Source organism: Callospermophilus lateralis, chromosome 10 (assembly GCF_048772815.1).
Source record: "Callospermophilus lateralis isolate mCalLat2 chromosome 10, mCalLat2.hap1, whole genome shotgun sequence".
In the NCBI taxonomy this organism is placed as follows: Eukaryota; Metazoa; Chordata; class Mammalia; order Rodentia; family Sciuridae; genus Callospermophilus; species Callospermophilus lateralis.
In genome coordinates this window covers 26,928,775-26,941,833 of record NC_135314.1, presented here as the reverse complement: position 1 = coordinate 26,941,833, position 13,059 = coordinate 26,928,775, and the positions used below count along the sequence as shown (strand labels likewise).

The 13,059-nt window shown below is 34.3% G+C and overlaps 1 protein-coding gene across 1 annotated transcript; it reads right to left on the bottom strand.

Moving 5' to 3' along the window:
• Positions 1-2,190: 2,190 nt before the first annotated feature.
• Positions 2,191-12,669, bottom strand: Hspa13 (heat shock protein family A (Hsp70) member 13). The gene is made up of 5 exons (XM_076867509.2): positions 12,606-12,669; positions 10,886-11,226; positions 7,948-8,161; positions 6,020-6,187; positions 2,191-5,237 (listed from the first exon to the last, which is right to left on the bottom strand). The coding sequence occupies exons 1-5, from the start codon at positions 12,628-12,630 to the stop codon at positions 4,573-4,575; spliced, it is 1,413 nt and encodes a 470-aa protein (XP_076723624.1). The 5' UTR covers positions 12,631-12,669; the 3' UTR covers positions 2,191-4,572.
• Positions 12,670-13,059: the final 390 nt, after the last annotated feature.

Sequence of the window (13,059 nt, the reverse complement as noted above, 5' to 3'; positions counted from 1 at the left end):
TTTCCAAGAGAATCTTAGGCAATAAGATTCAAAATCCAGTCCACGTGACTCCATTTTTCCACCAATGTCTCATTCCTACAAGAAACACTTAAGAGTCTGTAATTCAAGAATGGGGGAGGAAATTGAAACAATAATATTGTAGGTATAGTAAATTAAATTAAATATTGGGATGGGGCTGCTATGCTTCTTTATATATAGTATTAGTTTGAACCATATACAATAATCATTTTCATAGGTTGATGGAGTAGTGGCAATTACATCTACTTTTAAACACAGTTTGATATCAAACTTAATGGTTAAGAAGATTTAATGTTGTTTTATAATATGCATACAAATTATAAATAGTTCTACCTGATCCAGGGGGCTTTTTTTCAGGAAAAAGGAATAAAAACAGTTAAAATATGAAAATATTACAGTGGTTAAGGGTTCAGGGTCTTGAAATGGGGGTGCCTTTATTAAACCTCTACTCAAACATTTTAGACTTGTACAAATTTGGGCAAGTTAACTTCTCTGTGCTTATTTGGGAGTAATAATTTTATTTACTCCTGAAGTTGTTTGGAAAACTAAATATTATATAATATAGTATATATAATATATAATCAGAACAGTGTCTGCCATATAGAAAACATTGAATAACATCTCATGTTTACAAAGTCACATCATAAGATAAACTATTATGCAAATAAAAATAAAACTAAGCCAATATTTATGAAGGTCTGTTCAATGGACAACATTGGGATAACTGGAGATTATAGTGAGGCATGATTCTCAATGATGCATGTTTCCAGTTAGATCAAACAAAGGTGAGGAAGAAGGGGTGAGGGCAGATCTCCTAGCTCCTTCCAGCTTTCCCTCTAGTCTCACTTTTCTAGATTTTATTTTTCGGAGGTTTCTGTCATCACATAAGGCAGCACAACATTGGGGCTGAGCTGGTTTGGGATCCTGATACTGCCAATTTATTAGCTGCATAAACCTGGAAAGTTTACCTGATACATTTGTGCCTTAATCGCCCCATTTGAAATTGGGGATACAACACCTACTCATGTTTGCTTGGAGGACTAAACTAAATTGGTTAATACTAGTAAAACATTTGGAGCAGTGTCCTGGTTCCTATTAAGAGTTCTATTCTCTATTGCTGGGTAAAATTATTCAAAATTTAGTACTTTAAAACAAAAATGAGTGTTTTTGTGGGTAAAGAATCAGGAAGTCACTTAACTAATGGATGTTTCTGGCTTAAGGTCTCTGATGAAGTTACATTCACATTTTCAATTATGGCTGCAACACCTAAGCCTTGACTAGCATTGAAATGTTTTAAGGAGCTGTGAATTGGTGCTGGCAGTCAGTGGGAATGCCTCTTCCTAGAGCCTTTTCTTTACCAGTATTTACCAACAGAATAGGCTGAACTTTACATGCAGTTGGAATTCCAAGAGAGAGATAGCCAGCAGCAAGAGGAAGGAAACACCTGAGATAGAAGAGTCTTTTTAAAAAAATTCAGTTTTGGAAGAGATATCCCAACACTTCTGCCATGTCATTCATTAGCAGAGTTATTAAATCTCACTCAAACTCAAGGGAAGATGGATTTTTTTGGTATCTTGTGGGGATGGATACCAGAAGGTGGGGTGTTACTGGGAGCCATCCAAATTAGAGGCTGCCTACCTAAAAAAGGCACTGTATTTTTGTTTGTTAAGTAAAATAAATATGTAAGTATCACTATATTTCCTTATTTGTTTGAGTTCCTCAGTAAGGTAATTTAAATAAGTATGAAGAAATCACAGGAACTAGTTCCGGAAGGGATTGGGACTATCATAAGGATAATTTAAAAAGCATCAGTTATCCAAAGAATAACACAAACTTTATAGAATTACAACATCCTATTTTTGCAAAATTAATACCTATCTAATTAGCTCAGTTTGTGGTTTCATTACATTCTTAAGCAATGAACTCATATTCAGAATTCCAAAGACACTGTTCATATGATGCAGGAACTCTTTTTCCTAAATTAGGGAAATAAGCAAAAAGTCTATTAGAAATCCCAGAGACGAAGCAGGAAAATGTACATTTCTGGAACGAGACATTGAGACTGAGGTTGAGGGACACCATTAGCATCAGACCACCTCTATCCAACTTTTGAATTTATACACATCAGAACTGTGTTTTAGTCTAGTTCTTAATAGAAAATAAAGCACACAGTTTAAAAAACAAACTCCAAAATGGTATTTATTTACATTAAAACATGAATTACCTGTACACACACATTTAAGAGGCACAATCTGTTTTGCACAATATTGTAATATTCAGCACACATTACAGTTATCTGTTGATAAGTTAGTGGTTTGAGTGACAACATAGTACCAAAACATTCCTGATACAAAATAAATTACTCACATACTCTATTTATACAAGACATTTGTTATGTACTTGAAAAAAATAAAAAAAAACTAGTCACATGTACAACTAAAAAAGTTTTGTTTTACAAAAAACAACTTCAGATTGTTATTAATAAATGACCCCTTTCAGGATGCATTCTTATCTTTTAAATAAACTACACTGATGTCAAGACTATGTATAGATAGAGCCCTAAAATATGACTGAAGACAGAAATTCCTTCATTTTTTAAAGGTATAATTATACTAGAGAATATGCTAAACTACTGCCCCCAAATTCCAACACTGCTATTCTATTTTTCAAAGAGTCAAATTATTTAAATTCCAATTTTATTGTGTGATTAGCTGCCCTGTTTTGCACATTGCTTCCTTAAAAAAAAAAAAAAAATAGTTAACAGGTTAACAGATTGTCATGAACCACATCAAGTATCCAAGAAATTCAAGGTTTTTAATCTTAAAACATTTTAGGTTAAAACTGATACTCTGTAGAGATTGAACACTTTTCCCAAAGACCTTCCAAACATATTTTTCAATTCTAATCTATTAAAATTTATATAAAGTCCAAGAGAACACTTAAATATTTTCATAATGCAGTGGTGGATTCATCTTTGGCATTTCTCAATTAGTTCTAAAATAAGAATTTTGTATTTTCTTTACCTACTACAGGTATTTTCTATATACAAATGTATTTGAAATTTGTTTCAAAATCAATTTCACTGCTAAGAAACGTTTTATTTTTATATCTGAAAAAATATTAACACTATTCAATGTTTTGATATTGTTGAAATGTATTTGCTTGGTTCTCATCTTTAGTGACTGGAAACAACATCTTTCAAGTTCGGATAAAGAAGAATTTTTAAAAAAAGGTGACTAGGATATAAAATTTTTGAATATTAATATGAAGTAGGTCTCCACTAAAGAAATACATGTGAAAATACATGGAAATCATAGAAATCAAACTGCTATTATTTTTCTTACTTGGTCTCTGGGTTTTCTTAAAGAAAACAAATAAAACACAACAAAATATCCAAGTTCCACAAATGCTGATTTGTGGAAAATTTTCCCATATTGCCTTCTATGTTAGATTTATTTCCAGTATTCACAAATTTTATGATCTCATCATACCCCAATTTATGGCTAAAATAATCCAAGTGTAACTATTTAAAAATAATACAGACTAAATAACAGGGTTTTTACAGTTTGATACATTTTCCTCATTTGAAACAAAATATGGGGAAAAAAAACATCTCAATGAAACTCAATCAGACTAATTTTTGTAGTTCAAATCCATGCTATATTTTCCAGAACTCACTGAAAATGTAAATTAAGAAATAAACAGAAACACAATAGGTAATTAATGCTATTTACTAATATCTGCACGTCCTGGATTACAAAAATGAAATAGCAATGACTTTATTGTGACAATAACACATTTTAAGAATGCAACTAATAATTCCCTACTGTATTCTAGCCAAGCAGAATCATGGAAATCCAAGCAGAGAATGATGCACAGTAGATGAAGGACCTACAATAAAAATTGGGTATTTCTACTAGCTGATACAGAAAAATCTGAATAAATCTGTACCTATTTTAGAAAGCAAAACTGATTCATGAAATACATTAAGATAATCTGGAAAATGCAGAATATGTGCATATGACACATAACTGGACACTGAATTTGTAAAAGTAAATTTGTATATGGCCGTTATTGAATACATATGCAGCTTAATAATACTGGTACCTTCCAATGTAAATACCTGACATCAACACTCTCATTCAAGTATAGTTCAAATTTATAGTTACATGTGATGACCAAGTAAAGAAATTACCAGCTCCTATTAACACAATTTAGTTAAGAACTGGGAAATCTTGTAATTGGCACTATTTAATGTTTACAGAATACAATGTTAAGTGCATATGGTTATCTATTTCCAGAATTCAGAAAATATAGCCACCTATGCTCCTCTAATAAGAGTATGTACTGGAATGAGACCTCTCCAAAAAAAAAAAAAAAAAAGAAAAAAAAATACGTAAAATTTTATTTTATCTAAATATTGCCTTCTAGGTAAATCTGTGACATATTTTAGATAGTAATTTTCTTTTTTGGAGGAGGTGCTCTGATAAAGGGGAAGAGCTCACCAGATAAGATCATGTATTTGTATTTGCTCACACATCATTATTCCAGAATTCAATTGAAGTTGGTTTTTTGTAAATGCTTATTGGGAATTTCTAAAGCACTGACTTGGAGAGGCCATGAGCCTCCATCAATCCCTGCTTGGATGGCCACACCTGTCACCACTGCTAGGTCAGGGTCTACAGATGTGTTGGGATCCTTTCCAAAGAACTCTTGAATGACTTGGCGGATTCGAGGAATACGAGTAGAGCCCCCAACTAAAACGACCTCATCAATCTCAGTCTTGTCCAGGTGGCCTTCTTTTAATACTTGCTGAATGGGCACAAGTATTTTCTGGAAGAGATCTTCATTAAGGCTATCAAAGAGCTTCCGAGATATTTCTGTTTCAAATAAAATCTGACTTTTTCCACTTTTCTTTTCCAAAAGGCCGGGTCCAAACTTTCTGTTTGCATGACCATCTACTGGGTTAAGTTTGTCCTTTGGCAGTTCAGTGTCATTACTCTGAGCTTCCTTTCCATCCTTTTCCTCCACTGTTAGCAATACAGATATCTGGGCAGACTGATGCAGAGTCAGATTTAATTTGACCATTTCCACAGCTTGCCTTAATCTGTGGATTTCCTCTTTCCTAGATGGGAGGAAGCCATATGTTTGGTACACCAGTTTATACAAGTACTGAAGCAATCGCTGATTGAAGTCCTGTCCTCCAAGTTTATTGTTTCCTAAGTAAAAAATCAAAAAAGTTTGTATTATATTCATATATATGTATGTATATAAAATTATATTCTAATGTAATAAATTTCTTTTAAAATGCATTAAAATTTTATTCAAAGATCATTATTAAATACTGTGTTAAAATGATTTGAACCCTGACCCATACTATTAAAAAACTGTGCACATTTAAAGTTAAAATATCTAAATGATGTGAAAGAAGTATCTTAATAATCAGATAATTTTTCAAAACTAGAGATGAAAAAACAGATTGGCTTGCTATAATAACATATGTTAACAAATATAATGAAATTATCCCTTTTTATTTTTCAGGAATTTTTTCTTCCCACTGTTTCCTTCACCATCACCATGAATGCCTTATTAGCGCAATATGATAAAATTGGAAGTTAATTTGATTTATAGGGTTTTCTATCATTTAAACATAACTTTTTATGTGCAAATAGTGGCATAAATAACATAGAAAATTATAAGCTGGGGTGGTACATCGTCTATAATCCCAAATACTCAGCAGGTTAAAAGAAGAGGATCAAGTTTAAGGCTGTGTAAACATCTTAGCCAGAGCCTGTCTGAATATAAAAATTTAAAAACAGGTTGCAGATGTAGCTCAGAGGGAGAATGTTCTTTGGTTCAATCCCCAGTACAAAACAACAACAACAAAACAAACAAACCAAAAAAAAAAAAAAAAAAAAAAACCAACCCCAAAACCCCACAAACTACATATTAGGTAAGTTAAGTGTTGCTTGAATCTCTTCAATTCTCTATTTTTTCTCACCAGACATTGCTCGAGTTAGAAACATCCCTCCTTGTTTATTCAGTAATGACACATCTAGAGTTCCTCCGCCCAAGTCGATAACCAAGACATGGAAGACATCAGCCTTGTGGAGACCATAGGCCATTGCTGCTGCTGTAGGTTCATTTATTACTCGCAGGATCTTCAGTCCTGTAAAGATTGATTGGAGAAAAGGACAACTGATAAGAGGAAGTTATTAAGAAATTTCTTGTCGCTCAGCAAACTAACTTTCAAGAGTAGACTGAAAAGTAATATATGTTTCAGGAGCTAAAACAACATTCAAAATGAAGAATTCTTTTAAATATCCTAATACCTATTCCTTTATTCCTGTGGTTCTCTATCACTCTGCTCTGGTCACACTAGACAACTTCCCATTCCTTTTTTTGTGGTGGTGGGGTACCCAAGTTAGAACTCAGGGACACTCAATCACTGAGCCACACCTCCAGCCCTATTTTGCATTTTATTTAGAGACAGGGTCTCACTGAGCTGCTTAGCACCTCGATTTTGCTGGCTTTGAACTTGCAATCCTCCTGTGTCAGCCTCCCGAGCCACTGGGATTACAGGCGAGCGCCACCACTCGTCTTCCTGTCCTTATATATCACCAAAAATCCTATTTTATAATTGTACTGTTTCCTCCCCCTATAATGAACTTCCTGCATGTGTCTACATAGCTAACTACCTCACTTCCTTCAAATCTGCTTAAATATCTCCATGAGGCCAACTGATCATCCTACTTAAATGTGTAAGTCCCCTGTTATTTATGGTTTGGGTCTGAAATGTCTCCCCAAGTCTCATGTGTTCAGAGGTAAAGATTTTGGGAATTAATTAGATAATGAGGGCTCTCACCTCATCAGAACATTAATCCACTGATGGCTTGGAGGGACTACTGGAAGGTGGGACCTAACTGGAGGAAGTAGGTCACTGGAAGCACGCCCTAGAAGTTTTTCTTCTCTGGCTTATCTTTCTCTCCTCCCTGGCTACCATGATCTGAATACCTGCATACCCTTCTGCCAAGAGGTTTCTGCCTAGAAGCCAGCTGACCATAAACTGATTCCTCTGAAAACATAAGCCAAAATAAATCTTTCTTCTTCTTCAGTTGTTCTCATCAGGTACTTCGATCACCCTGACTCAAAGCTAACAAGCTGCCTCTAATCACTTGACCACCACAAACAATTCTGTCCCTTTATTTTTCATAGCATGTTACTTTCTGATACACACTGTATCAATGATATTCAGTCAGAGGTGATTTTATCTCCAAGAGATCTATGGCAATGAATGAAAGCATGATTGTCATAACATGCTGCAAAATATTCTTAAATGCACAGGACTGCCACCACCACACCCAAGAATTATTGAGCCCAAAATGTTCTGTGTTCCTTATGTTCCTGTCAAACATAAGGTGCACAAAAACAGGGATGTACCTGTTTATTTTGTGAGACACTCAATATTTGTTTTATTATTTTAAATTCCATCTGCTTTTATTTTTGTTTTGATGTGGTCCTGAGGATTGAACCCAGTGCTTTACACATGCTAGGTGAGCGCTCTACCACTGAGCCCCTGCCCCAGCCCCAATATTTTTTGAAAAGTTTTAAAATATTTTCACATCAGATTTTTTGACATTATGTTTACCTTAACTTTGATAAAGAAATTTTAGGGGAAAAATATCCCTCCCGCTAATGTGTCCATGTTTTCTACCTTTGTCATGTACCTATGACTGATTCTTATTTTAATATACACATTCTACATCATGCTACAGAGCTCTTGTAATTATCACTTATCAACCTATATAAAAATCCACTAATTTACCCACCATATAGGTTGTTTTTGTGCCTATAGTTAAGTGATTTACAAAGTGACAAATACCAAATAAAATTTTGAGAAAAATCCATCATAGGCAAGAATGCTATTACCTGCAAGGTTGGCTGCTTCAATTGTTGAATTTCTTTGTTTTAGGTCAAATTCTGCTGGTACAGAAATGACAGCATTAGCAACTGGCATTCCAAGATATTCTTCTGCCATTTCTTTTAATTTTAACAATAGTCGAGAGCCAACATATTCTGGGGAAACGGTGATGGTCTCATTACTTGTCACAGAAAACTCAACCAATCCATTTTTGTTTAAAACCTATGAATAGGATTTAAAAAAAAAAAAGGAATATGAATAAAAGTCTGTTAAGTATAAACATATGTAAGTACTTACACACATACATACTAGATTTTTTTTAATAAAAACTTACCTTTACAAAGTGATAAATTCCATATTTGTATCCATCTGCCAAGATTAGAGCTTATTAAATGTTATACTTTAAGATCTATAAAGTAAATAAAGTATATGCTACAGTTTTTAATAAGAGCAGAATAAAATTCATAACCAAGTATATAGATTTGTTTAATGAATTTCTGATGAAAGACAGGAATTTCCCTTTATCCACACAGGGATATGTTCCAAGTTCCCCAGTGGATGATGACCCTTCAGCTTGAAAGAAAAGCATTTGCTTTGGCTTCTCTTTGGCATACTCAAATTGTCTGCATCACTACTCCTGAATCTTGGTTCCAGTAATCAGTAAAATAAAGTTACCTGAACACACGCACAATACTTCAAGAGTCAAGTTGATAATCAGTATAAGTACCAAAGGACTTGGTAGCATACAAAATAGATATGGGGTGATACCAGTTCTGGGTGGGATTGAACATTCCAAAGACTTCGTTTTGCTACTCAGAATGTTATACAATTTAAAATCTGTGAATTATTTCTAGAAATTTTCCTTTAATATTTTCAGATAGTGGTTGATCACAGGTAACTAAAACCATGGAAAATAACCACAGAAAGCAAAATCACAAATAAAGGGGGAGAGTAATATAAGGAATAACAGTTGCTCAATCATGTATATAACTCAGGATCTTCCCTTTCTCTTTTGTTCCAAGTTAGCTTGTTTCCTAGAGTAAAAGATAAAATTAAAGAAATTCCTAATATATATTGATAATAATAATTTTAGTACTTTATTATGTCCTTATCCAAGAATCAAACATCATTTACATTCTTATTTCCATGAAAATATTTACTATGTATTAGCTCATTTTCTCTAATGTGGGCATGCATACATTTAAAAAACTAGATTAACTCTAAAATGTACTACTTTAGTACATTTTACCTAGTACATTTGTACACACCCTAGTATAAACCATGAACAGATTGTTTTAACAGCAATAGCAAAGAAAATTAATCTTATCCAGAAATTATAAGACTCTTTCCCCAGCCATTCTAGACCTCATAATTAAGTTATAATCAAGAAAATCTGACCTTGTAAATAAAAGCAAGCTATAGATCTACTATGAATATAAGATACAAAGATAACAGTACCATAAGGCCCACCCCAAACCAAAACAAATTGTTTAGAATCATTTGAAATTTAATAACTTAAAATAACTCTTCAACCAGTAAGTAATGCACCCAAAGCTGTAACTTAGAGAAAATGTATAGCTTTAGTATTTTATCACTAAAGATTATAAATTAACAAAAGAATCCCAATGAAAGAAACTAAAAACAAAGTAATAAAGTTAGAAGTACAGCAATTTTTTTTTCTCTCTGAAAATAGATTAAAAGTTTAAAAATTTTTATGGATAGGGTTATTCAACAAGCAGCAGTGACTGAATTGCCTAATGATTTTAAAATTAATTTAGAATCCTAGTTCATAACTTAGAAGAAAAACTGTACATTAATAAAAAAGATTTAAATGTTTAAAACAAAAACAAAAAAACACTCAGCAACAAAACACAAACCCACACCTATATAAAAGCATCAGGATGAAAAATGAAACAAAACAAAACAAAAACAGCAAAACAAGTGGATAAGAAAGCCATATTGAGCACAGTAAGAGTCAATGCCATTTTTATAAAATTAAGAGGGAATTTTGCTGCATACAAACTTAAAATTTTGACAACTCAAAAACAAATTATCAGTTAAAAGTATAAACAATTAAAAAAAATAACAAAACCAAAGGTATCTGATTTTCATTTAGGAAAAAAATATCACGTCAAAGAAACAGAACAACAACAAAAAATAGTTCACCAAGGAAAATAAAAATATGAATAAAAAAATTTCTAAAAAAATCTCAGTAGAAAGCGAAGAAATGAAATTTAACAGAAGATTTCATTTTTCTTTCATCTGATTTTTCTTTCATCATTTCATTTTTTCTTTCATCCGACTGGTAAATATTGTAAAACAATAATAACCAGGGAAGATAGAGGTGCTCTAAAAAATAACAGTTAAAAGCATATAACCTTTCTGGTGCACAATCTGTTAATAAAAATCAAAGCCTTAAAAACATGTGCACCTTTGACCTATCAATTCCACTTCTAGAATTCAAGTCAGGAAAATAAGAAAATATACAGTGAAAAGAGACTGATCAATTTAGTCGTTTCACACAACCATTAAGATAACATCTATGACGTATTGCTGAGTGTCAAGTAAGTCAGAAAACACCATGCCTTGTATGATCTATTCAGACATAAACAAATATGTACATACATAGATAATATCTATCTACAGTATATAGGGCTTCATCAACCTTCCTGCTACCTTGAAAAAGTTAAGGACACATTCTCAAAATGGCAGAGCAAGTATAATAAGATTCTAAGTTCTTGATAACATTGGAGAGTCTTTGTAATAACTCACCCTGGAGCTGCTGTGGAATTTCCTGTTGAATGAGAGAGCATAACATCCATGTAGATTAAGTAAATTAAAACAGAATGTTTTATAACGTGAAGGTAAAGTATTAATTGAAACAATACAATAAATAAGTTATTTAACAGTAAAATAAACAAAACATATTTTGGATTAATCCCTTACCTTAAATGGGTATCTGCCAATTTCAGCTTCAAGCTCTTCTGGAGTGAAAATCTTGCCTATGAATCTTTTGGCATCATAGATTGTGTTTTGAGGATTCGAATCTGCCAACTCTAAGCTTTCATATCCCACGTATACATCACTGTCGGTAAAAGACACCATGCTAGGTATGCTGATATGCCCATTTTCATCTGGAATCACCTTCACTTTTCCTGTGCCAGGAAAAAACACCCCAACAGAACAATAGGTGGTGCCCAGGTCAATGCCAATCACTTTAGGAGTAGGCAATGGTAAATACTGTTGTGCCAAATAGCCAGCCAATAGGAGAGTCAAAACAGCTGATCCTGAAAACAGGCAAATTAAAAGATACATCTTATCAGATTATGATAATATACTAAATTACTATAGCAAAGTCTAATATGCTCAATTACTAAAGCAGTCCCTTTAATACCAATCTTTGAAACAAGACTAAAAAATATATCTCATTTAATTTTATAGAACTGTTAATACTTCTCTAAGACATCTAGTTTTTTATAATGTAAATTAGTTATAATTAAAAATAAAGTAATGACAAAACCAAAACAAAAAAATCCTGTAATTGTATGTGTAGTTCACTAGTAGAATACAGGAATAAAATGTAAAAATATTTAATAATATTTGTAGAATAATTCTGCTCATGATGTCAGGAAACACCCTTCATCTGAAGTTAAAGTTAAATTTTATCCAATTTTCTTGAACAATTGATATTTAAATTTTATAAAGCTTATGTTATCATTTTTGAAAAGAAGCTCCATTATTGAAATTCTCACACCAAAACCTTTACTAATAATATAAAGTTAAAACTCTTTACTTTTGTATCTCCTTTTCCTTTTCAAAAGGATAAAATGGATACATCAGATACAATGACTTTGAAAGTTGCTCAGGTATTAAACCATCACTTCATAACAGAACATAGTTTATATATATATATATATATATATATATATATATATATATATATATATAGTTTAATTATATATATTGTAGCAATAATATTTAGGGGAGAAGTATAAAAAAAACTACTCTAAATTTGGAATTATGCTCTTGATTTCAGGAGGCTGTGTTAAACACCTGTGTACACTTATATTACATTACAACCAAAAACGTCAGTTAGTAGGCCTGTGTTAGCTCATCCTCTTCAACACTAACTCAAAGAAATGAAATCAAGTGTCACTTTCCTTCCACCTACAGGCAAATTGCATAAAGAGTTTATCACCTTCCAAGCAGGGGAAGGTAAATCCCATCCGATACGGTGGAAAGAGCATCAAAAGGCCCTACATCCCTTCAGGCTCAGCATCCCAGGCATCTACAGCACAGGATGCTCCTGCTGCGGCTCCTCCCCTTCCTCCACAAAGGGTCCCGGAGGTGTAGGTTCCCGCGGCCTCTCAAAGGCCCCATTTCGGTCAGCAATTCAAAACCGAGGTTCTGTTGTAAAAAACCCATCTCCAAGCCGCAAATCCCTGAGAGGTACGATTTGTACGTAGCTTGCCAGGGCCAGACATCTCTTGGAGGCGCCTCCACCCCCACCAGGTCCGAAAAGCCCCAAATCGCCTCCAAGTCAGCTTTTCCAAGTCCCCTTCTATGCCGGCTGGAACCAAGAGCTGAGACAATCATTCCGCCCACCATGGCCTCCGCGGAGCGCCTTGACATCCACCCAGGCAAAAGAGACCCCTTAGACACTGACCTAAGATCGTCATCTCTCCGGCCATTACAGTACCGCCGAAGGAGCTTGGGATGACTGTACCAGACGTGAGGCACCGCCCCCACGCCGCCCCGCCAGCCCGCCGCCCCCTGGGAAATGTAGTAGTTCTGTTCTGACGCAGTGGAAGAAGCTATTGCTCCGTCCACAGCGAGGACATCAAGTACCGTAAGGCCGCGGGGCGGAGAGCCTCCATTCAACCGCTGCCAGTGACGACCCAGACGCCCTCCCACGCGCGGATTGCGGAACCAGTGAGGCTGAGATGGAGGGCCGGCACGGGGACGGACTAGAGTTTATTATCAAACCTCAAACGCCTGGGGCCAACTTGAGGTAAACACAGTCTCTTTAGCTCCGCCCCTCCGCTTTGCATTCTGGGAAGTGTAGTCCTGTGCCCTATCTGGCGGAAAGCGTGAGAAGGAGGGTGGAAACCCTTAGGGTG

Coding starts and splice junctions, on each gene's coding strand:
- Hspa13 (XM_076867509.2), bottom strand. CDS start 12,630: ATGGCCGGAGAGATGACGATCTTAG. Junction 8,162..10,885: donor TTGGCAGATACCCATTTAAG/GTAAGGGATTAA, acceptor TCCTATTCATAG/GTTTTAAACAAAAATGGATT. Junction 5,238..6,019: donor TCTAACTCGAGCAATGTCTG/GTGAGAAAAAAT, acceptor TTTTTTACTTAG/GAAACAATAAACTTGGAGGA.